Genomic DNA, 22,530 nt, shown 5'->3' with positions numbered 1-22,530 from the left:
ACATGGTAGACAGCTACTACACACACTAGTCAACTGCCAAACACACTGCCAAACCAACTTTCAACTGCACAACTCTAGACAAATGACACAACACTCTAGAAATGCACCCACACACTAGACACTGCCAAACAAACACACACACAGACAACTGACAACACACTAGACAACTGCCAAACACACTAGACAACTGACAAACACACTAGACAACTGACACACACTCTAGACAAATGCCAAACACATCAGACAACTGCCAACACACTAGACAACTACCAAACACACTAGACAACTGACACACACACTAGACAACTGCCAAACACATCAGACAACTGCCAACCACACTAGACAACTGCCACACACACTAGACAACTGCCAAACACACTAGTCAACTGCCAAACATAGTAGACAAATACCACCACACACTAGACAACTGCCAAACACACTAGACAGCTGCCGAACACACTAGACAACTGCCAAACACACTAGCCAACTGCCAAACCACTAGACAACTGGACAAACACTAGCCAATGCCAAACACACTAGACAACTGCACACACACTAGACAATGCCACACACACAGACAACTGCCAGCTACCTACACAGACACACTCAACCACCACTCTCAGCTCTAAGTCACCACCACTTTGTGTGTTCAGGGACTGCCTAACACCCCGTAAAGTCTCTCTCTCTCTCTCTCTCTCTCTCTCTCTCTCTCTCTCTCTCTCTCTCTCTCTCTCTCTCTCTCTCTCTCTCTCTCTCTCTCTCTCTCTCTCTCTCTCTCTCTCTCTCTCTCTCTCTCTCTCTCTCTCTCTCTCTCTCTCTCTCTCTCTCTCTTCTCTCTCTCTCTCTCTCTCTCTCTCTCTCTCTCTCTCTCTCTCTCTCTCTCTCTCTCTCTCTCTCTCTCCCTCTCTCTCTCTCTCTCTCTCTCCTTCCCCCTCTACCTCTCTCTCTCTCTCTCTCTCTCCTTCCCCCTCTACCTCTCTCTGTCGTTCTCTGCCGGCATGTGGCTTTTTATAGCAGCACGCAGAGAATGGATATGCAGAGGGGTAAATAATGCAGTGTCCAGTCTGCGAGGTGTGTGTCATGGGGGAGTGAGGTCACAAATAAACACACTCTACCAGCAGGGAAGCCATGTGATCTCAGAGGCTTTCACACATAGAGTATCTATTTATGTCAGCATCGTAATTGTAAAGTTTGAGCTGGGCATGGTGGCAAAGTTTCCAATCTACTATGCTTAACAAAGCAACTGGGCTGGATAACCTTCCTGCAAGATTCATAAAGGATAGTGCTTGTGTTACTGCTAAAATGATAACGCATATTGTAAACCTTTCTATTAGTAGTGGTACATTTCCCAATGATTTCAAAACAGCCCGGGTGGTTCCGCTCCACAAGAAGAGCAGTAAAACAAATGTAGGAAACTACAGGCCTATGTCGATCCTCAGCACCTTATCCAAAGTTGTTGAGAGATTCGTTTTTAATCAACTTGAGGGATACCTTCTCGAGCACAAACGTGCTCCTCGCAGTACTGTTTACTCATGGGATCTTACAAGACATAAAACTTGCTCTGGTATTGTAACTGTGTTGGTTATAGACCATATCAATGTGGTTTTTCATATAACTTGGGGCACGATCATTTAAGATGTCAAACATATGATGAAGTTTAAGTTGGTCCACTCCGGACTCCAAAGGCAACAAGCCCACCTCCCGGAACTCCTGTACCCCTATGTTGGTCCTAGGGGGAACATTCAGCATATACCAGATAACATTATGTTGCATGACCTGCATTCTCTTTTTCAGACCACTGACTGCTGGTCAGGTGTATTTATTTGAACGATAGGTATGATGTGCAATGAATAGATTGTTTTAATGTGAAATGAATATGGTTGATTTTTAAGGTTAGGGAAAAGTGCAGTGAATAGTGCCACTTTTTAGGATGTCAATATACATGAATGTATTTATGGTTGTTTGTAATTTTGTCTTGTCTTTTAATCATTATATGTGTTATTGTTTTACCATCGAGGACCACTTTGGAAACAAGCGTTTTAATTACTACTTTCAAGTGATATCCTCTGGGTCCACATTGTACATTTTATTTACCCAAAATAAATTCAATTCAATTCAAAAGTGTGCAGTGCAGTGATAATGATCTATATGACTTGTCACAGTATGTGAGCACTGTATGTTGTTAATTTTGCCTTCATAAACAGTTTCAATAATGGATTACCTTATACATGTGTAATGAATTTCATCAAGAATAAAATGCATTTTTATTACTATTAAACAGTTTAAAAAAGAGTTTTACAACATATTGCCTATGTCATGCCATACTATAAAATATATATATATATCCAATACTAGACAAGTCTTAGGCAGTGTCTCAAATGATACCCTATTCCACATTTATGGTAGTCCACTACTGTTCATCAGAACTATATGTAAGAAATAGGGTGTCATTTGAGATTTACCCTTATCAACTCTTCTATATGGGGCAGTTTCCCAGACACAGATTAAGCCTAGTCCTGGACCTAAAAGCAAGCTCATTTGAAAATGCTTTCAGGTCCAGAATTAAGCTTAATCTGTGTCCCGGAAACCTCCCCAATGAATTCATATGTATAGCTCACCGTCCGGTTCTCTGCAGCTCGGGCCCAGCTCCGTGGCCTTCATCCTCCTCCTTCAACATCTCCCCAGAGGGTGAGGGTGACCCGTTGGGCTGGGTAGGAATCTTCCTCTTCATCTACAAGTGAGAGAGCCTTTATAGGTTTGGCTCAGATGGTAGAGCATGGCTTTGGCCACGCCAAGGTTATGGGTTCGATTCCCGCTGGGGCCCCCCATACGAAAATTCATGCACGCATGACTAAGTTGTTTTCTCTGCTAATGCACGGCAAGTGGTACCGGAGCGCCAAATCTAGGTCCAAAAGGCTCCTTAACAGATTCCACCCCCAAGCCATAAGACTGCTGAACAATTAATCAAATGGCCACCTGGATTATTTACATTGACCCCCCCCCCTTTGTTTTTACACTGCTGCTACTTGCTGTTTATTATCTATGCATAGTCACTTTACCCACACCTACATGTACAAATTACCTCGACTAACCTGTACCCCTGCACATTGACTCGGTACCGGTACCCCCTGTATATAGCCTCGTTATTGTTATTTTATTGTGTTACTTTGTATTTTATTTTTTACTTTAGTTTATTTAGTAAATATTTTCTTAACTCTATTTCTTGAACTGTATTGTTGGTTAAGGGCTTGTAAGCATTTCACGGTAAGGTCTACTACACCTGTTGTATTCGCCGCATGTGACAAATACAATTTCATTTAATTTGAAGTTATTACAGGGATGTTATCCTCTACTGCCACCAGGAGGCGCAGTCATACACATCATGGAAACATCATAGAAAACTACCATGCAAGCCAGCGTTTTTCAATCCTGGGGACCCACAGGTGGTGCAGGCTATATTTCCAACACATCTGATTCAACTAATCATCAAACCCTTGATTAGTTTAATCAACTGTGTTAGTGCTAGGCTGAAACAAAAGCCTGCACCTCTTGTGGTTCTCCAGGATCAAGATTGAAGAGCACTAAATATGTGACCAATCATCTAAAATCAGGCTTAATTTCAGACATGTTGATTTTCTGTTTATTTATGTGTTTTTTTATTTTCTGTTTATAGGCAGAGCACATTGTCAACTTAGACCCTCACCTGTGATGGGACGTTCTTGGGGGGTTCGATTCGTATTGTAGGGTCCCATTCTCCTGGGGGCAGGACTGTCACCTGGTCCAGAAATTCATCTATCCCAGACAGAAGGTCAGTCCGGTCTTTGGCCTTGTACGCCACATCATGGAATATCTACAGAGAAATGCAGAAAAGAGTATAGCTTTTACATTTTGATCTAATGATCTTAAAATTGATCTAATCTGAATGCCACACCTAAAGATCCCCCTGAAGGGAAAAAGTTACACAAATGAGTTATTATATTCTATGCATGTGGGGGGAGCTAATTAATGTTTATGACTGAATGTTACTAATCTTCATAAGACTATAAGGATAATTGCACAAACAACAGCACGTAAAACATCTTCCATCCTCTCACCTCATCTGTCATTAGTGTGGCCATGGATCTGCCAATCTCATGGTACTGAGGGCCTTTACCGTGTGGACCCAGCAGCAAAAACAAAAACCTGTATGGGACACAAACCATTTTCACACATTAGACTGAATGCAAATATATGTAGATGGGCAGGTATAGGCAGATACAATGAATTGTATTCAAAACCCAACATCATTTAGTACAAATGGTTTAGGCTACTGGTAGGGGAGCAGGTGCAAAAATAAAATCTAGAACCAGCAGGTTAGACAGAGAAAGAGCAGTGAAAGAGGGTGTAGAGAGATGTAATGTACCTACCTGGTGGGCACAGGCACCTCCGTGAGCCCTGTGATGAGGACGGCGGGGGACAGGCGTACGAAGGCGATGATGGGCCTCTCTAGGAAGTCCACCTCCCCTACCAGCACGTTGGATGCCTCGGCGCCCGGAGGAATCTTCTTCATGAAGTTCATGTCCACCTAAAGGAGCGGAATGGGACAGAGAGAGAGACTTTAGGGAGTAACAACTATATAAGACACTGTCTCCCAATCCTGGTCCTGGGGACCCAAAGGTGTGCACATTTATTTTATTTTTTTCCCTAGCACTAGCACACCTGATTTAAATAATCAAAGGCTTCATGATGAGTTGATTAGTTGAATAAAAACTAAAATGTGCATCCCTTTGGGTCTCCAGAACCAGGATTGGGAAATAGAGGACACCTACTACTTTTCTTACCGCGCCCGCCCTCTCCTGCTGACTTCTTGTCCAACTCCCACCCACTCCCGCAAGAACTGGTCCCGAACCTGACCACAGTCCAGCAATGTAGGTGTATGTAACACTGCTTGCTTTGCAGCCCCGGTCCCAGCAATTTAGATAACGCATAGCATACAAAACAGAAAGACTAACCGTTTTGAAATACTCTTGCAAAACTTTAATAGAAGCAGGACGATTTGCAGGTAGACAAATAAATGTTTTATCAATATTTATTACCAGTCAATGTCGGAGCCTAAACTATAGCCTATCATATTTAGGAAGTCATTTTCCATGGAAAGACAACTGTGCCGTGCTTCTCTGCCTATACCTATAGGCTACAGGCTATTTAATTGAGACCACACATAGGCGCAATTGTTCTCGCACGCCCAACAAAAGAGAGGAGAGGTAGGCTACTGAACTTGAAGCAGAATTAGCCTATAAGAGTTTGTGAATTGTGTTACAGAGGTGCTTTTAATACAATAGATAACACATACAAAACAGAAAGACAACCGTTCGAAATAATCTGTGGGACTATAACATATATTTTCATCCCAAAGTTGTCTGTCTGACCGCCCACTCCCGCCCATAGCATGAAAAATGCCAACCACGCCGCTATGATCTCTGTCTGGGCCCGCAGGTCCCGCGGGATGCACATGAGAATGCAGCTCTATATTGGGAAACACTGGTATAACAAATCAAGCCGAGTAAAAATATATATGTTATGTCATATCTACCTGGAGCCCAATGGGCACAACAGAGTAGGGAGAGACTTCAAATGAAAGGAAGGAATGACTGGGTTTGGAGGGATCATGCTTAGTGGCAGATAGCAGTTATGGATGGATGCTAGGGTTGCGGGAAGCTACGTTGTTAGTGGCGTAGAGGAAAGCTATAAAGGCCAGTACTGAGCAAAGGAGTCCCTTTCATCACAAGGTTGTTTGTTTGAACTATGTAACAGAGCTGGGTGACCTTGCCAACTGAGATGGGTAATATCTGCATCGCTCTCTTTTCCACAAACACACACACTCTCTGTCTCCCTCTCCTCCCTCTTTTGATTAGACTCCCCCAGCAAGTATGAGGTTGTTTCTTGGCATACACATAATAATAATAATATGCCATTTAGCAGACGCTTTTATCCAAAGCGACTTACAGTCATGTGTGCATACATTTTTACGTATGGGTGGTCCCGGGGATCGAACCCACTATCTTGGCGTTACAAGCGCCATGCTCTACCAATTGAGCTACAGAGGACCCATGAAAGCTGGTTTGAAGCTGATGACTCCTCACGGCCGCCAGCCTACTTATATTATAGTCGTAAAGGGATATAATAAGGGATAAGAGCTCACTTAACCAAATGTACAGTTTACTTTGAGACTGGCTCTTGGTTCTAGAAGGCAGGGAGTGGGTGGTGTTTCTTATGCCCAGAGAGTAAGGGCTGTGATTGATGATGGTTGTCTTGGACGTCTGGATGAGAGTTGCTTATGATGAGGGGGTTTCTTTGCCCAGTAGCAGGGGTTACCTTGCTGAAGTCCACACTGCTGTTCTCTTTACTGACCCCAGCTTTGGAGGGCCTCCTGTCTCCGGTCTTGCTGCTGCTATCCAGGTTACTGGGGACAGAGTGCGTGGACATCAGTGGCCCTGGAACGACAGACGGGATAGCGGCAGAAGAGTGTTAGCAATGTCAGCTCTGGAGGACCGAGGCACCTGCTGCTCAGTGCATTCTCATGGATACTCTGACATTAGAATGCCTACATTTGATAATATTGTGTTTTTCTGCAGAGAGTTTGCAAAGCATCAAAACACAATACAGGTTCTTCTCTTGAACATTTGAGAAGCCTTAATCTATACAGAAATGATGTAGCTATACTGTGATAAATTAATTGCAATTATTTTTCAACAGGTTCTCTTGTATAGGCACAGACTACAGATGCATACTGCAAAATAGTATGATACATAGTTTGATTTATACACTCTCAAAAACCTTAACAAATTGATAACATAATGAAAATTCATTATGGCCTGCAGTGATAAAGGCAATTGCACATCCGCCTCCCCACTTCAATGTGCCCTATAGCCATGTGAGGTGAGCCGTACACAGGAAATGCCAGCACTTCAGCGAGGGAGACGTGCATTGAGGAAATGACCACAAAAATGAATAAATTGTAACATAGCAACCATACACACTCCACTCCATCTGTCTCAATCACCTAGAATGTAGATGAATGTTCAAATGAATATGAATGGGTGACAGTTTCCTCCTTGTGGTCATCCTTGACCTGTGACCTGTTGTAACCCGGCGCTGTGGTCTACTATGCAGCCATGTTGGGATGAACAGAAGCATCCGCGGACACACTTCATTCAGGAAGATAAAGCCCGGAATGTGGGCTCCATGCTGGACCCCCGGCCACGGTCCATATGCAAACGAGTCCGAATAATCAAATCATATCATTCCAAACCCAGGGGCACACTGAGGACAAAAACGACTGACTCTATGATCATTTGTCTTCATCTGCATACTAAGAGCTGACACTACATGTTATGTGTCGCATGAGTGCTGCCGTGGCATTATACAGCTCATTAGACAGTTCTTACTAGAGAATCCGGCAGTCAAAAGGTGAGTACACACAGTTGCAGTTGCGGCCAAATAATTTGCACCCTTGCACTTTTCATAAATAATTCCCTATTTCTTCTAAAATAAGTTTACAAAAAAAAAGATATATATATAGTATGTGGACACCTGCTCGTCGAACATCTCATTCCAAAATCATGGGCATTAATATGGAGTTGATCCCCCCTTTGCTGCTATAACAGCCTCCACTCTTCTGGGATAGCTTTCCACTAGATGTTGGAACATTGCTGCAGGGACTTACTTCATTCAGCCACAAGAGCATTAGTGAGGTCGGGCACTGACGTTGGGCAATTAGGCCTGGCTCGCTGAAGGCCAGTGAAGTTCTTCCACACCGATCTCGACAAACCATTTCTGTATGGACCTCGCTTTGTGCACGTGGGCATTGTCATGCTGAAACATGAAAGGGCCTTCCCCAAACTGTTGCCACAAAGTTGGAAGCACAGAATCGTCTAGAATGTCATTGTATGTTGTAGCGTTAAGATTTCCCTTCACTGGAACTAAGGGGCCTAGCCCGAATCATGAAAAACAGCCCCAGACCATTATTCCTCCTCCACTATGCATTGGGGCAGGTAGCGTTCTCCTGTCATCCGCCAAACCCAGATTCGTCCGCCGGACTGCTAGATAGTGAAGCGTGATTCATCACTCCAGAGAACGTGTTTCAACTGCTCCAGACTCCAATGGCGGCGCGCTTTACACCACTCCAGTCGACGCTTGGCATTGCGCATGGCGATGTGTGCGGCTTGTGTGCGGCTGTTCGGCCATGGAAACCCATTTCATGATGCTCCCGACAAACAGTTATTGTGCTGACATTGCTTCCAGAGGCAGTTTGGAACTCGGTAGTGAGTGTTGCAACCAAGGACAGACGATTTTTACGCGCTACGTGCTTCAGCACTCGGTGGTCCCGTTCTGTGAGATTGTGTGGCCTACCACTTCGCAGCTGAGCCATTGTTGCTCCTAGACATTTCCACTTCACAATAACATCACTTACAGTTGACCGTGGCAGCACTAGCAGGGCAGAAATTTGACTAACTGACTTGTTGGAAAGGTGGCATCCCATGACGGTGCCACGTTGAAAGTCACGAAGTTCTTCGGTAAGGCCATTCTATTGCCAAAGTTTGTCTATAGAGATTGCATGGCTGTGTGCTCGATTTTATACACCTGTCAGAAACAGTAGTGGCAGAAATAGCAGAATCCACTAATTTGAAGCAGTGTCCACATACTTTCCTAATATTGAGTTGCAGCCCCTTTTGCCCTCAGAACAGCCTCAATTCGTCGAGGCATGGACTCTACAAGGTGTCGAAAGGGTTCCACAGGGATGCTGGCCCATGTTGACTCCAATGCTTCGCACAGTTATGTCAAGTTGGCTGGATGTCCTTTGGGTGGTGGACCATTCTTGATACACACGGGAAACTGTTGAGCGTGAAAAACCCAGCAGTGTTGCAGTTCTTGACATGCTCAAACCGGTGTGCCTGGCACCTACTACCATAACCCGTTCAAAGGCACAAAATATTTTGTCTTGCCCATTCACCCTCTGAATGGCACAAATACACAATCCATGTCTCAATTGTCTCAAGGCTTAAAAATCCTTCTTTAACCCGTCTCCTCCCCTTCATCTACACTGATTGAAGTGGATTTCATGAGGAATAGCTTTCACCTGGATTCACCTGGTCAGTCTGTCATGGAAAAAGCAGTATACTGTTTTGTACACTCAGCATTCAACATTGCAGAACCAATTTTATTTTTGTAAACTTTATCGAGTTTATAATTTTAATTTAGAAAAGAAAGACAAATGACATGGACAAAAGTATTGGCATCCCGGAGCTAGTACTTGGTTGCACAGCCTTTGGCCAAGATAACTGCAGACAAATGCTTCTTGCAGCAATCAATGAGCTTGCTGAACCTTTTACTGGTCATTTGGCCCACTTGTTAGCAGCAAACCTCTCTAATCCTTCAATGTTTGAGGGGTGCCCTCCACCAACTGCTGTTTTCAGATCTTGCAATAAGTTTTAGATGGGAGTAAGATCTGGATTCTTCTCTGGCCACTCCATTACAGTCCATCATCTCTTCTTGAACCATTCCTGGGTGCTTTTGGATGCGTGTTTGGGGTCATTGTCCTGCTGGAAGACACACAACCTTCAATGGAGACCCAATTTTTGGACACTGGGTTGAACATTGCTCTCCAAAACACCTGATAGTCTGCAGATTCATTGTGCTTTGTGCACGTTCAAGGTCCCCAGTCCAGAGGCAGCAAAGCAACCACCCAGCATTATCAAACTTCGCCATCTTTGATTGTAGGGAGGTTGTTCTTTTCTTTGAATGCTTCTAATAGCTCCTACAAATCATCCTTAACTGCCTGTCTATGCAAGCATGGGATTCAAACTCAAATGAACGATACTCAGAACGAGGTGAAGTAAGTACGTAGTATATCGTTTGTTGTTGTAATGTTGTAATGTTGTCAAGGATGGGATTCAAACTTCACTTGAGCGATACACACAACGTGGTCAAGTACATTATATAGTTTCTCGGCAAACGTTGTCTTTCTAGACTGAAGTAATGGAAGATTACAGAACCACACTAGTACTTATAATAAGACAACCAGCTGCCCACCTTAAATCATGTTTCCCTCCAAACCAGCAGTCTCTAGTTGTCATGACCCAACCTTCCAGTTCAGCACTCTTCTACACACACTGCTATAAATACAGGGGCTAAAGACAAAAAGTCACAGTGGATGACACTGGGACTGAGAGAGATACGTTCCAACGTTACAACCCTCCCACCCCAACCCCACTGTATGGCTTTATATTTAGCATGCTATTTGCACATGTAGGAGACTCTCGCTAGACTCTTAATGGGGAAAACGTCTCCGAGACATCTGTGTGTTTATACTCAGGAATTATGGAGGAGAGATGCCAAACGATGCTGCCCTGGAAAAAGACAAGATGTTTTAAGTTGTTTAAGTCTGTCCTGACTGTATATTCACAATTGGACAGTCATGCAGAGCAGTGACAGTTATAGCTGGGAAGATACACCATGATATGAGACCTGTTGCCATAGTGGCGAGTCTGGCGTCTCAACTCTTACACTGACTGGATTAAACAGGCCCTCAAGGGATGGAAAATAAGGGATGGAAAATGTGCAGTAGTGGTTAAGAGCGTTGTGCCAGTAACTGAAAGGTCGCTGGTTCTAATCCCAGAGCCAACTAGGTGAAAAATCTGTTGATGTGCCCTTGAGCAAGGCACTTAACCCTAATTGCTCCTGTAAGTCGCTCTGGATAAGAGCGTCTGCTAAATGACTAAAATGTAAAATGATTAAAGCCCTTCAGGTTTCATTTTAGGACTGAATGAAAAAAAGGTTTACAAGGAAAAAGTGGACAAAGAAATATCACAGAACCAGGGTCCAACATGATCCTTTTTTTCTTACTATTGGCCAAAAATCTACTGGCCTGAACAGAATTTCTACTGGCCTGGACATGGTGTAGTTAAAATGCATTGCCTATATTCAGCTAGCATTAGGCTACATTTGGTTATTATGGTATTAAAACGCTGTGTAATAGAATCTAGTGATATAATTATTTAGAATTGCTTTGTATTAATTGCATTCACTTTGTTTCTAAAGTATGTCATTTTGAGAATATTTTTTGACATCTCAAAATAGGACGGTGCCCATTTAAGACAACTGTGTTTCAAAAGAGAAGATATTGATCTGGCTACAGTAGGCAAGCCAAGACAAATGCTAGGTGTATTTTTGTAGCTTTCTTTGTGCAGACTATCAATAGTAGCCAGCATACTGCTAGTATGTTCACTATTGAAAGTTTATTTTTGTAAATCAATTTCCCTAAAGTAAATTGATTGGTGAGAGCTTCTTTTTACTCTGGACGGCTTGCGAGTGCCATGTGAGTGCATCAACTTATGTACTGCTCGAGAAGTTGTGACTCGCGATCAGCGTGGTTGAATGAATGGCCAGTCATATTGCTCAAATTCAAATAGCATGACTTTTCCGCGTGTAGTCAGTCTTCAATGGTTTTCAAAACTGCGACACAGCAGGTAATCTCAGCTAAACCCCGAACTAAAGCTTCATGTAATTAGTTAGCTGCTCGATTAAGTTCTGGGTCCATACGTGTTAAGAGAAGAGATGAAGAGATGCTAGAACGAGGAGCTTCACCCTCTCTCTTTGCAAGTTACGCGCCGAATGTTCCCTTACCCTTCCGAAATTCAAAAGAAGCTTACACCTACGAAATCATGATTTGTCCAAATAACCAGTGACGAAAAACCCTAACACCAGAACTACTGCTGTTCGCTATCCCACACATCCCATTCCTTCCCAACAGATTCTACGTACCAGTTACAGTGCCTTCGGAAAGTATTCAGACCCCTTGACTTTTTCCACATTTTGTTACGTTACAGCCTTATTCTAAAATTTATTAAATTGATTTTTTCCCTCATCAATCTACACACAATAACCCATAATGACGAAGGAAAAACAGGTTTTTAGAAATTTTTGCTCATTTATATATTTAAAACCCACCGGAAATGTCACATTTACATAAGTATTCAGACCCTTTACTCAGTACTTTGTTGAAGCACCTTTGGCAGCGATTACAGCCTCGAGTCTTCTTGAGTATGACGCTACAACCTTGGAACAACTGTATTTGGGGAGTTTCTCCCATTCTTCTCTGCAGATCCTCTCATGCTCTGCCAGGTTGGATGGGGAGCGTTGCTGCACAGCTATTTTCAGGTCTCTCCAGACATGCTCGATCGGGTTCAAGTCCGGGCTCTGGCTGGGCCACTCAAGGACATTCAGAGACTTGTCCCGAAGCCACTCCTGCGTTGTCTTGGCTGTCTGCTTAGGATCGTTGTCCTGTTGGAAGGTTAACCTTTGCCCCAGTCTGAGGTCCTGAGCGCTCTGGAGCAGGTTGTCATCAAGGATCTCTCTGCTCAGTTAATCTTTGCCTCGATCCTGACTAATCTCCCAATCCCTGCCGCTGAAAAACATCCCCACAGCATGATGCTGCCACCACCATGCTTCACAGTAGGGATGGTGCCATGTTTCCTCCAGACGTGACACTTGGCATTCAGGCCAAAGAGTTCAATCTTGGTTTCATCAGACCAGAGAATCTTGTTTCTCATGGTCTGAGAGTCTTTAGGTGCCTTTTGGCAAACTCCAAGCAGGCTGTCATGTGCCTTTTACTGAGGGGTGGCTTCCGTCTGGCCACTCTAACATAAAGACCTGATTGGTGGAGTGCTGCAGAGATGGTTGTCCTTCTGGAAGGTTCTCCCATCTCCACAGAGGAACATTAGAGCTCTGTCAGAGTGACCATCAGGTTCTTGGTCACCTCCCTGACCAAGGCCCTTCTCCCCCGATTGCTCAGTTTGGCCGGGCAGCTAGCTCTAGGAAGTCTTGGTGGTTCTAAACTTCTTCCATTTAAGAATGATGGAGGCCACTGTGTTCTCGGGGACCTTCAATGCTGCAGACATCTTTTGGTACCCTTCCCCAGATCTGTGCCTCGACACAATCCTGTCTCGGAGCTCGGACAACTCCTTCAACCTCATGGCTTGGTTTTTGCTCTGACATGCACTGTCAACTGTGGGACCTTATATAGACAGGTGTTTGCCTTTCCAAATCATTTCCAATCAATTGAATTTACCACAGGTGGACTCCAATCAAGTTTTAGAAACATCTCAAGGATGATAAATGGAAACAGGATGCACCGGAGCTCAATTTCAAGTCTCATAGCAAATGGGCTGAATACTTATGCAAATAAGGTATTTCTGTTTTTTATTTTAAATACATTTGCAAAAATCTCTAAAAACCTGTTTTCACTTTGTCATTATGGGGTATTGATGAGGGGGAAAAAGAATGTAATACATTTTAGAATAAGGCTGGAACGTAACAAAATGTGGAAAAAGGGAAGGGTTTACGTAGATATGCCCATGAGAGATTACATAGCAGGTAAATGTCAAATTGGAACGCCAAAATGCACTGAGAAGTTACTGGCCCGGTCAGGCCAGTGACTGAGGAGATCCACTGGCTCGACACGTTTTTACTGGTCCTGCGGCAGCGGGCCATCGTTAATGTCGGACCCTGCAGAACTATGGTATGGTAAATTATGAAACACATTTTCGAGGAGAGCCATGCACACACACTGAGCAGAGAGAAGTGGAGGGTCCAAGCCAAGCAAGGTGGGGGTAGTGTGGAAGGGCTGAATGAAGAAAGGTGGAGACAGAGAGAGAAAGGAATGTGTACAATAAATAAAATGATTTGATAGACTAAACTTGAGAAACAGAGACAGAGAGGTATGCAAGAAAGGAATGAGGTAGAGGGAAACAGTGTGAGGTCTTGTTGAGTTAATAGAGGAGGGGTATAAAAAGCCTTGCTGTGGGTTGATAATGGATTTGTAGTAGGGTAGGGAAGGAGGGCACAGCCAGCATGCTGGTGCTAGTTTTCTCTGTTCAAGCCGTGACTCACACTGGCAGGCTACACAGATATTTGCCTTCTAAGGGCAGCTGCTGGAGCCCTTTAGTCTGCAGCGACGGTTGCCGAGTGGGAGACGCCTCCTCATCCTTCGTAATGGCGGTGGGTGGCGACTCGTCGTCCTCAGGCGGTGACACCACCACCTCCGGGATGGCCTGGGGGCCCGGGGCGGGGCCAGGGGCGCAGGGAGGGTCTGGGGAGCGGCGGGGAGTAGGGGGCGTGTTCTGGGGGGTGGTGAGGGGCGAGGGTCCGGGGGAAGGCCCCCCAGCGGAGGTGGAGGAGGAGGAGTTAGGCAGAAGGAGGTTGAGGAGGACGGACACCCGGGACTCTCGCCTCTGGGACAGGTTGGAGACGGAGGACCCCGGCTTCAGGGAGTGGCGGGAGGCAGAGAGGCCCTCCCCTGGAGCGGCGGGAAGACACAACAACAAAGAAGGGAGAAGAGGGAGAGAAGAACGGGAGGAGGGAGGAAAAAGGGGGAGATGGTAAAAGGAGAAACATATGAGGGAGGATTTCATCAGAGAGGTGGTTTTAGGGGTGCATTCTCTGGGGGCAGAGAGAGAAGGTAGGTGGTGGGAGCTTGGGAGGAGTGTGGTTAGAGAGAGACAGAGGTGCCGAGAGGTTCTTGCAGGGGAAAGGTGAGAGAGGGGAGGTGTCCACACGGACCAATAGGCTTGTGCGCTCACCAATCACACAGTGACAGACTGAGGGAGAGCATTTTGGGTAGAGGGATGCTTGCAGGCAAGAGAAGAGGTGAGGGTTGGTTAGCACAGTGTCAGTGTACAGTATACTGTACAAACAAATACAGAACCACACATAAACCAGTCATATTTCTGTCCAAGCTGTGCAATTACTTACTATGATTGTGTAGCACATTAATATATGACATTTCACACGTATTTTATACACAGGCGACATGGCATTCAATGACAGTAGGACATAAACAGTCACACACCATACTCTGAGTACACACCACACCCTGAGGTCATGCTCAGCAAACCAAACATATCGAACTGCAAGAAGAGCATTACCCCAACCATTCCAACATGGAGTAGAAGCCATTGTTAATTCTCAGAGGCCAAACCCTGAGCCCGGCCAGCCACACATGCTCGCACCATCCGCACCTAGATTTATCTTTCACGGTGGGGGGTAGTAGTTGTCTCTATGAAGCTTATATCCTCATTGTAGCATCTACTCACATCATTAGTTTGACACCTCCTGAACTGCCGTGATGGATTTGGTCTTGTGTGGCTCAGTTGGTAAGACCAATTCCGCTGGGGCCACACATACTAAAATGTACGTACTCACTGTACTGTAAGTCACTTTGAATAAAAGTGTCTGCTAAATGGCATACATTACATACATGATTGTTGTGGTGATACACTCTTAGAGAAAAGGATTCCATCTAGAACCTAAAAGTGTTCAACGGCTGTCCCCATAGGAGAACCCTTTTTGGTTCCACGTAGAGCCCTTTTGAGTTTCATGTAGAACCCTTTCCACAGAGGGTTCTACATGGAACCCAAAATAGTTCTACCTGGAACCAAAAATGGTTCTCCTATGGGGACAGCTGAATAACCTTTTTGGAACCCTTTTTTCTAAGAGTGTATGTGGGAGATGCTATCACCGTTCCTTTTTTGGGATACCAAGGATTACAAAGATGATTTGAAACCCCTCGAGGATCGAGGAAAAATAAATGGAGTGTGCGCGGCGCAGGGGATCTCACCGTTTCTCTCAAGCAACAACGGGTCTGAATGTTTCTTGCCTATGTCTGCGATTGAGCGCACCAGCGGGATGCGGTTGCTGAGCTTCCTCTCGTTCTGGTGGTGGTGTCTCTTCAACACGGCCTCACGCACCTTCTGACGCAGCTCCTCCTCCAGCTGGCCAGACGCCACCATGCTGTCAATCAACATGTCTGGACACACACGTGAACAAACACACACGGACGCATTGTATTGCCTTGTATCATTGTTCATTTTGAGGTTTACACTATTGGTAAACACACTTGCAAATGAACTTGCACGCACACACACACACACACACACACACACACAGATCAATTCAATTTCACCTTATTCAACCAACTTTTTATTATTGCCTTGTTTATCATTTGCACACACAAATCTAGCTAATCATATAGCATGCACATGAGCGTACACACGGACACATACACACAAACTCTTCTGACATGAATGTACCTGCAATCTCCTCGATACAGGTGGCCCTCATGTCTAGCAAGACGGTGCCGTTGAGGATGCAGCTCCTCAGCTCAAACAGGCTGTGTAGAGACAGGGTGGCTACGTAGGGCTTACTCCAACGCTCCCCTCCATCTTCCACGTCCTCCTCAAACTTCAGCCACCTAAACACACACACACACGCACAAGCACGTGCAAAGACACGGACACAAGACACGCACAATTATAAATAAAGAAAAATATCCCCAATGCTAACTAAGAACAACTTGACCAGAAGAAAAGACCAGGCCTAAACATATCAGACAATTTGCATTGCCTTGAGTGGTTCACCTTTGAGAGGTAACGGAAAAAGTTTGATTACGTTTTTTAGGCTTTTACCTCCTGTCAGACTGAAACCAGTTTTAACCAGTTTTTTTAAGAGCGGTAAATTGCTGTGTATTTGTGTCTGAGCCCGTGAGCGTAAGCTGGCATTGTCTGAGATGGTGATAGTACCATGGCAATGAAGGATGACTAAGATAGATTGACTATCTATCTGTAGACCTGTAGGCAGTAGAGCTCTGTCAATCTTACCCATTACTCATAATAACACATTCCCACTCACACACAAGACGCGTCACCATCTCATAGCTCTCCGTTCCCCAAGGTAGTTATAAAAGGCCACAGTTTACCAGCCTACAGTTTTGGCCATTAAAAAGTTGGTTTCCCTGAATATTTTACCACAGTCAAGAAGACGACTTCAAAATGATCAAGATGCAAAGTTAAACTAATCTTTCATGGAGAACCTACGGTACCAATAAAGTGCAGTTGAATTTAAACCTGAATGAACAAAGAATGACATGATAAAGTCACATGGACCCTGGAGTGTGGAGGCTGGACCCTGGGCTCGGCTGTGACCTACCTGGCGGTCTCCTTCCACTCTGTGGCGCTCCCGTCCCTGAAGGACAGCTCGTCCAGCTCGGTGAACAGGTCGTGGGGGATGTGCTCCACGTCGTCATCCTCCGTACCCAGGATGAACTGCACCCGCTGGGAGGGCGTGTCTAGGGGGGGGGGGGGGGGGGGACAGAGATATAGAGATGAGGACTGGAGGAGAGTGTGGGAGGAGCGGGATCCAGTGCTTAGCTTCTGAATGGACTGCTGTGATTTCCTCTGCATTACAAAGAGGGAATAAATAAATATGTTCAATAATCAGGTGTGTGTGGGAGTAGTAACAGGCAAATGTGAAATAAGAGTGATGTTTGAGTGAATCACCAAAACGACAACATCAGATTTCCAGGAGCTAAATTCACCATTGGAAGAGGAATGGACATTGGATAGATTAAAAGAGCGAGAGCATGAACGCAGTCAGACAGTTCAATTTGTCATGTATCCCGACCGTCTATCCCTTTCCCCGGTCGGTTGGGGCTGTGTGTGAGTGTGTGTCTGTGTCTGTGTCTGTGTGTGTGTCTGTGTGTGTGTGTGAGTTTGTGTGTGGTGTTTGTGACCTCAGCGGTGGTGCCTGCGTTTGCTGTCCTGGCCCAGCGGCACATGGACCCCGATGTAGACTCACACAGACACACACACACACACACACACACACACACACACACACACACACACACACACACACACACACACACACACACACACACACACACACACACACACACACACACACACACACACACACACACACAGTCCCCTCCATCAGTGTCACTGCTTGCTCCTGGAGGCCTGGGTTTGCCTTTAAGAGTGATGTTCCATTCACAGCATGAACACTCTCTCTAAATGACTGGACAGATAGGTCTCTATGTTTCCGCCTCTATTTGAAGAGCTCAGCCAAACAATCACAGATGCCTGAGAGACTGTGCCAGGTACCCTCCCCTGCCCACTACAGGGTTCTGTTTTGGCCTCTAGGAAGCATGACTCAACACTCAGTATTATAATTGAGAATAACAATCAAAATGTTATTTGGGAGAATGCTTGAGGGTAGCAGCTGAAGTTGGGGTGGGAGTTGTTTTGAGTTGATGTGAATCCAAAACTTTATGATTACGTCCAAATTAGCCCATGGTAGCCTACTTGCATGTAAGCTAACAACATAGGTTGAATCAGCCTATTAAGCCATACAGTGCATTTGGAAAGTATTCAGACCCCTTGACTTTTTCCAAATGTAGTTACATTACAGCCTTATTCTAAAATGGATTAAATAATATTTTTACTCATCAATCTAGACACAATACTTCGTAATGACAGAGAAAAAAGGTTTGTAGAAATGTTTGCAAATGTATTACAAATAAAAAATTGAAATACCTTATTTACATAAGTATTCAAACCCTTTGATATGAGACTTGAAATTGAGCTCATGTGCATCCTGTTTCCATTGATCATCCTTGAGATGTTTCTACAACTTGATTGGAGTCCACCTGTGGTAAATTCTATTGATTGGACATTATTTGGAAAGACACACACAGTTGATAGTGCATGTCAGAGCAAAAACCAAGCCATGAGGTCAAAGGAATTGTCCGTAGAGCTCCGAGACAGGATTGTGTCGAGGCACAGATCTGGGGAAGGGTACTAAAAAATTTCTGCAGCATTGAAGGTCACCAAGAACACAGTGGCTTTCATCATTCTTAAATAGAAGAAGTTTTGAACCAACAAGACTCTTCCTAGAGCTGGCCGCCCGGCCAAACTGAGCAATCGGGGGAGAAGGGCCTTGGTCAGGGAGGTGACCAAGAACCCGATGGTCACTCTGACAGAGCTCCAGAGTTCCTCTGTGGAGATGGGAGAACCTTCCAGAAGGGCAACCATCTCTGCAACACTCCACCAATCAGGTCTTTATGGTAGAGTGGCCAGACAGAAGCCACTCTTCAGATAAAAGGCACATGACGCTTGGAGTTTGCCAAAAGGCACATAAAGAACTCACACAATAAGAAACAAGATTCTCTGGTCTGATGAAACCAAGATTGAACTCTTTGGCCTGAATGCCATGCGTCACGTATGGAGGAAACCTGGCACCATCCCTACGGTGAAGCCTGTTGGTGGCAGCATCATGCTGTGGGGATGTTTTTCAGCGGCAGGGACTGGGAGAGTCGTCAGGATTGAGAGGAAAATGAACGGAGCAAAGTACAGAGAGATCCTTGATGAAAACCTACTCCAGAGCGCTCAGGACCTAAGACTGGGGCAAAGGTTCACCTTCCAACAGGACAACGACCCTAAGCACACAGCCAAGACAACGCAGGAGTGGCTTCGGGACAAGTCTCTGACTTGAACTCCATCGAACATCTCTGGAGAGACCTGACAATAGCTGTGCAGCAATGCTCCCCATCCATCCTGACAGAGCTTGAGAGGATCTGCAGAGAAGAATGGGAGAAACTCCCCAAATACAGGTGTGCCAAGCTTGTAGCGTCATACCCAATAAGACTTGAGGCTGTAATCGCTGCCAAAGGTGCTTCAACAAAGTACTGAGTAAAGAGTCTGAATACTTATGTAAATGTGATATTGCAGTTTTAAAAAATAAATTAGCACCATTTTCTAAAAAACAGTTTTTGCTTTGTCATTATGGGGTATTGTGTGTAGATTGATGAGGGGAAAAAACAATTTAATCCATTATAGAATAAGGCTGTAACGTAACAAAATGTGGAAAAAGTCAAGGGGTCTGAATACTTTCCGAATGCACTGTATGTGCCACCACACATTTATTAAATTGCATGAGGAGATGAATGTGGAGCATCACGGAAGGTAGAACAGAAGTTAGTTGTGTAAAAAGAAAGAAAGTTGCACACTCTATATATGCTCCCAACAATTGTATGAGTAAAGATTGTTAACCTATTAAATAGTTGTCAGCATATGTAGCGTCTGACTTCCTTTTTTTTCTATTTTCTATTTTACAGTTTAATATTCCTTTAGTCAGCACCTCTACTAACATTTTTAACAGTCAGCTAATGGGTCAAAATTGTTAACCTATTACATTGTTGTCAGCATATAAAGTGTCTGACTTTATTAATTTATTACACCGTTTACTATTCCTTAAGTCAGCACCTCTACTAACAGTCAGCTGATGCTTTTTACTGGACTTTCAGTTGGTTACCATAAGTGGGGTCCTCACGTTCCTCCTCCTCGCGGTCCTCCTCCCGCTCCCGCCTCTTGCGGTGATGTTTGTGGCCTCTGCGATGGTGCCTGCGTTTGCTCTCCCGGCCCAGGGGCACATGGACCCCGACGTAGACCGCCCTGTGGCCTTAGACAAACCAGACCAGACCAGAGAGAGATTGACAGATTACCAAGTTTCCATTTCCTGTGAATAACCTACTTACACAGGGAAGAAAAAGACCATCACTTTTTCCACATTAGTCTATTTTTGCTGTTCCTTTTTCCACAATCCCTCATTATAGTTTTTGTTCCAGTGGATTGTTGGATTCTTGCTCTGAAATGCAAATGTCCTAGTTTCTGTTCCAATAGTCATTTTTGGAGGATGAGTTGTGAGATACTCTCAAGTTAGGGAATAATGAAAATAAGACAGGGAAAGGAAAGGATAAGAGAAAGGCATGTCTATCAGATGAATATGCAAAGAAAAAGAGATGAACGAAGGGAGCCATAGAGTGTTGGAGATAAATAAAGATAAAGAGAGAGAAAATACAAGAACAGAACAGGGGGGAGAGGGAAAAGATAATGGAGGAACAGTGGAGAGATAAAGAGCGAGAGAAAGACAAAGTGAGACAGACACACACACGACAGACACAGCGAGGGCGGCATCGGAAATACATGTGGCAATGATGTTGTTGCTAGCTGCATTCCCCAGACAAAAGTCTGCCAGTCAAAAGATTTAGAACACCTACTCATTCATTTATTTTTACTATTTTCTACATTGTAGAATAATAGTGAACACATCAAAACTATGAAATAACACATATGGCATAATGTAGTAACCAACAAAGTGTTAAAGAAATGAAAATAAATGTTATATTAGAGAATTCTTCAAATAGCCACCCTTTGCCTTGATGACAGCTTTGCACAGTCTTGGCATTCTCTCAACCAGCTTCATGAGGTAGTCACCTGGAATGCATTTCAATTAACAGGTGTGCCTTCTTAAAAGTTAATTTGTGGAATTTATTTCCTTCTTAATGTGTTTGAGCCAATCAGTTGTGTTGTGACAAGGTAACGGGGTATACAGAATATTTGGTCAAAGACAAAGTCCATATTATGGCAAGAACAGCTCAAATAAGCTGTCATCAAGGCAAATGGTGGCTATTTGAAGAATCTCAAATATAAAATATATTTTGATTTGTTTAACACTTTTTTGGTTACTACATGAGTCCATATGTGTTATTTCATAGTTTTGATGTCTTCACTATTATTCTACAATGTAGAAAATAGTAAAAATAAATGAATGAGTAGGTGTTCTAAAACTTTTGACCGGTAGTGTATATATAAGAAATATTTGATAAAACATTGAATTTGGACTTACTGCTATTAGCCCATAATAAACGCATTGAATAACAGATTCATACATGGAAAAACAGAAAGAAGTTATCAAAAGGAAGTTTCAATTGAAGTGTCTGTCCTATATCTGAGAGATATAAGAAGAACGATAATTTGACACATATTTAAACCCTTTTTTAGGCACTAAATTACTTCCATATACACTGAGTGTACAAAACATTAACACAACACCTTCCTTATATTGAGTGGCCCTCAGAACAGCCTCAATTCATCAGGGCATGGACTCTACAAGGTGTCGAAAGAGTTCCACAGGGATGCTGGCCCATGTTGTGTCAAATTGTCTGGATGTCCTTTGGGTTGTGGACCAAACTTTTGAGCGTGAAAAACCCAGCAGCGTTGCAGTTCTTGACACAAACTGATGTGCCTAGCACATACGACCATACCCTGTTCGAAGGCACTTAAGTCTTGCCCATTCACCCTCTGAATGGCACACATACACAATCCATGTCTCAATTGTTCTCAAGGCTTACAAATCCTTCTTTAACCTGTCTCTCCCCTTCATCTAGACTGATTGAAGGGGATTTTACATCAATAAGGGATCATAGCTTTCACCTGGATTCACCTGGTCAGTCTATGTCATGTTCTTAACATGCATTTTTCTGGATTTTTTTGTTGTTATTCTGTCTCTCACTGTTCAAATAAACCTACCATTAAAATTATAGACTGATCATGTCTTTGTCTGTGGGCAAACGTACAAAATCAGCAGGGGATCAAATACTTTTTTCCCTCACTGTACGTCCATTCATTTTTTAAACTGGTACCGGGCTACCTTCAGACGAGTCCCGTGACATTTGTGGGGGTCATAGAGTAAAACCACCGACATGTACGTGTTTCCATAGACGTGTCATAATAGTTTGTAGGCCAAACCGTTCGGACACTACAGACGTTTTTTGTGAGAAGACCGATTTTCGGGATGTCTCATGGTCCGACAAAC

The 22,530-nt window shown here is 44.1% G+C and overlaps 1 protein-coding gene across 2 annotated transcripts in view; it reads right to left on the bottom strand.

Moving 5' to 3' along the window:
* The window catches only part of LOC311132887 (sodium bicarbonate cotransporter 3-like), a gene marked incomplete at both ends in the record, with an annotated part of 70,839 nt that overhangs the window by 9,992 nt on the left and 38,317 nt on the right, over window positions 1–22,530 (bottom strand). The window contains 10 exons of one of the 2 annotated variants that reach the window (XM_084166251.1): window positions 2,619–2,731; window positions 3,704–3,850; window positions 4,095–4,182; window positions 4,407–4,564; window positions 6,355–6,473; window positions 13,943–14,335; window positions 15,656–15,844; window positions 16,128–16,288; window positions 17,023–17,161; window positions 20,188–20,334. In XM_084166251.1, coding sequence (XP_084022377.1) covers window positions 2,619–2,731; window positions 3,704–3,850; window positions 4,095–4,182; window positions 4,407–4,564; window positions 6,355–6,473; window positions 13,943–14,335; window positions 15,656–15,844; window positions 16,128–16,288; window positions 17,023–17,161; window positions 20,188–20,334 — 1,654 coding nt within the window. The remainder of the gene's footprint in view (window positions 1–2,618; window positions 2,732–3,703; window positions 3,851–4,094; window positions 4,183–4,406; window positions 4,565–6,354; window positions 6,474–13,942; window positions 14,336–15,655; window positions 15,845–16,127; window positions 16,289–17,022; window positions 17,162–20,187; window positions 20,335–22,530) is intronic. The other variant, XM_084166252.1, reaches the window with a different exon arrangement.

Source organism: Coregonus lavaretus (assembly GCF_964263955.1).
Source record: "Coregonus lavaretus genome assembly, chromosome: 7".
Lineage (NCBI taxonomy): Eukaryota > Metazoa > Chordata > Actinopteri > Salmoniformes > Salmonidae > Coregonus > Coregonus lavaretus.
This window is presented reverse-complemented; position numbering and strand designations above follow the sequence as displayed.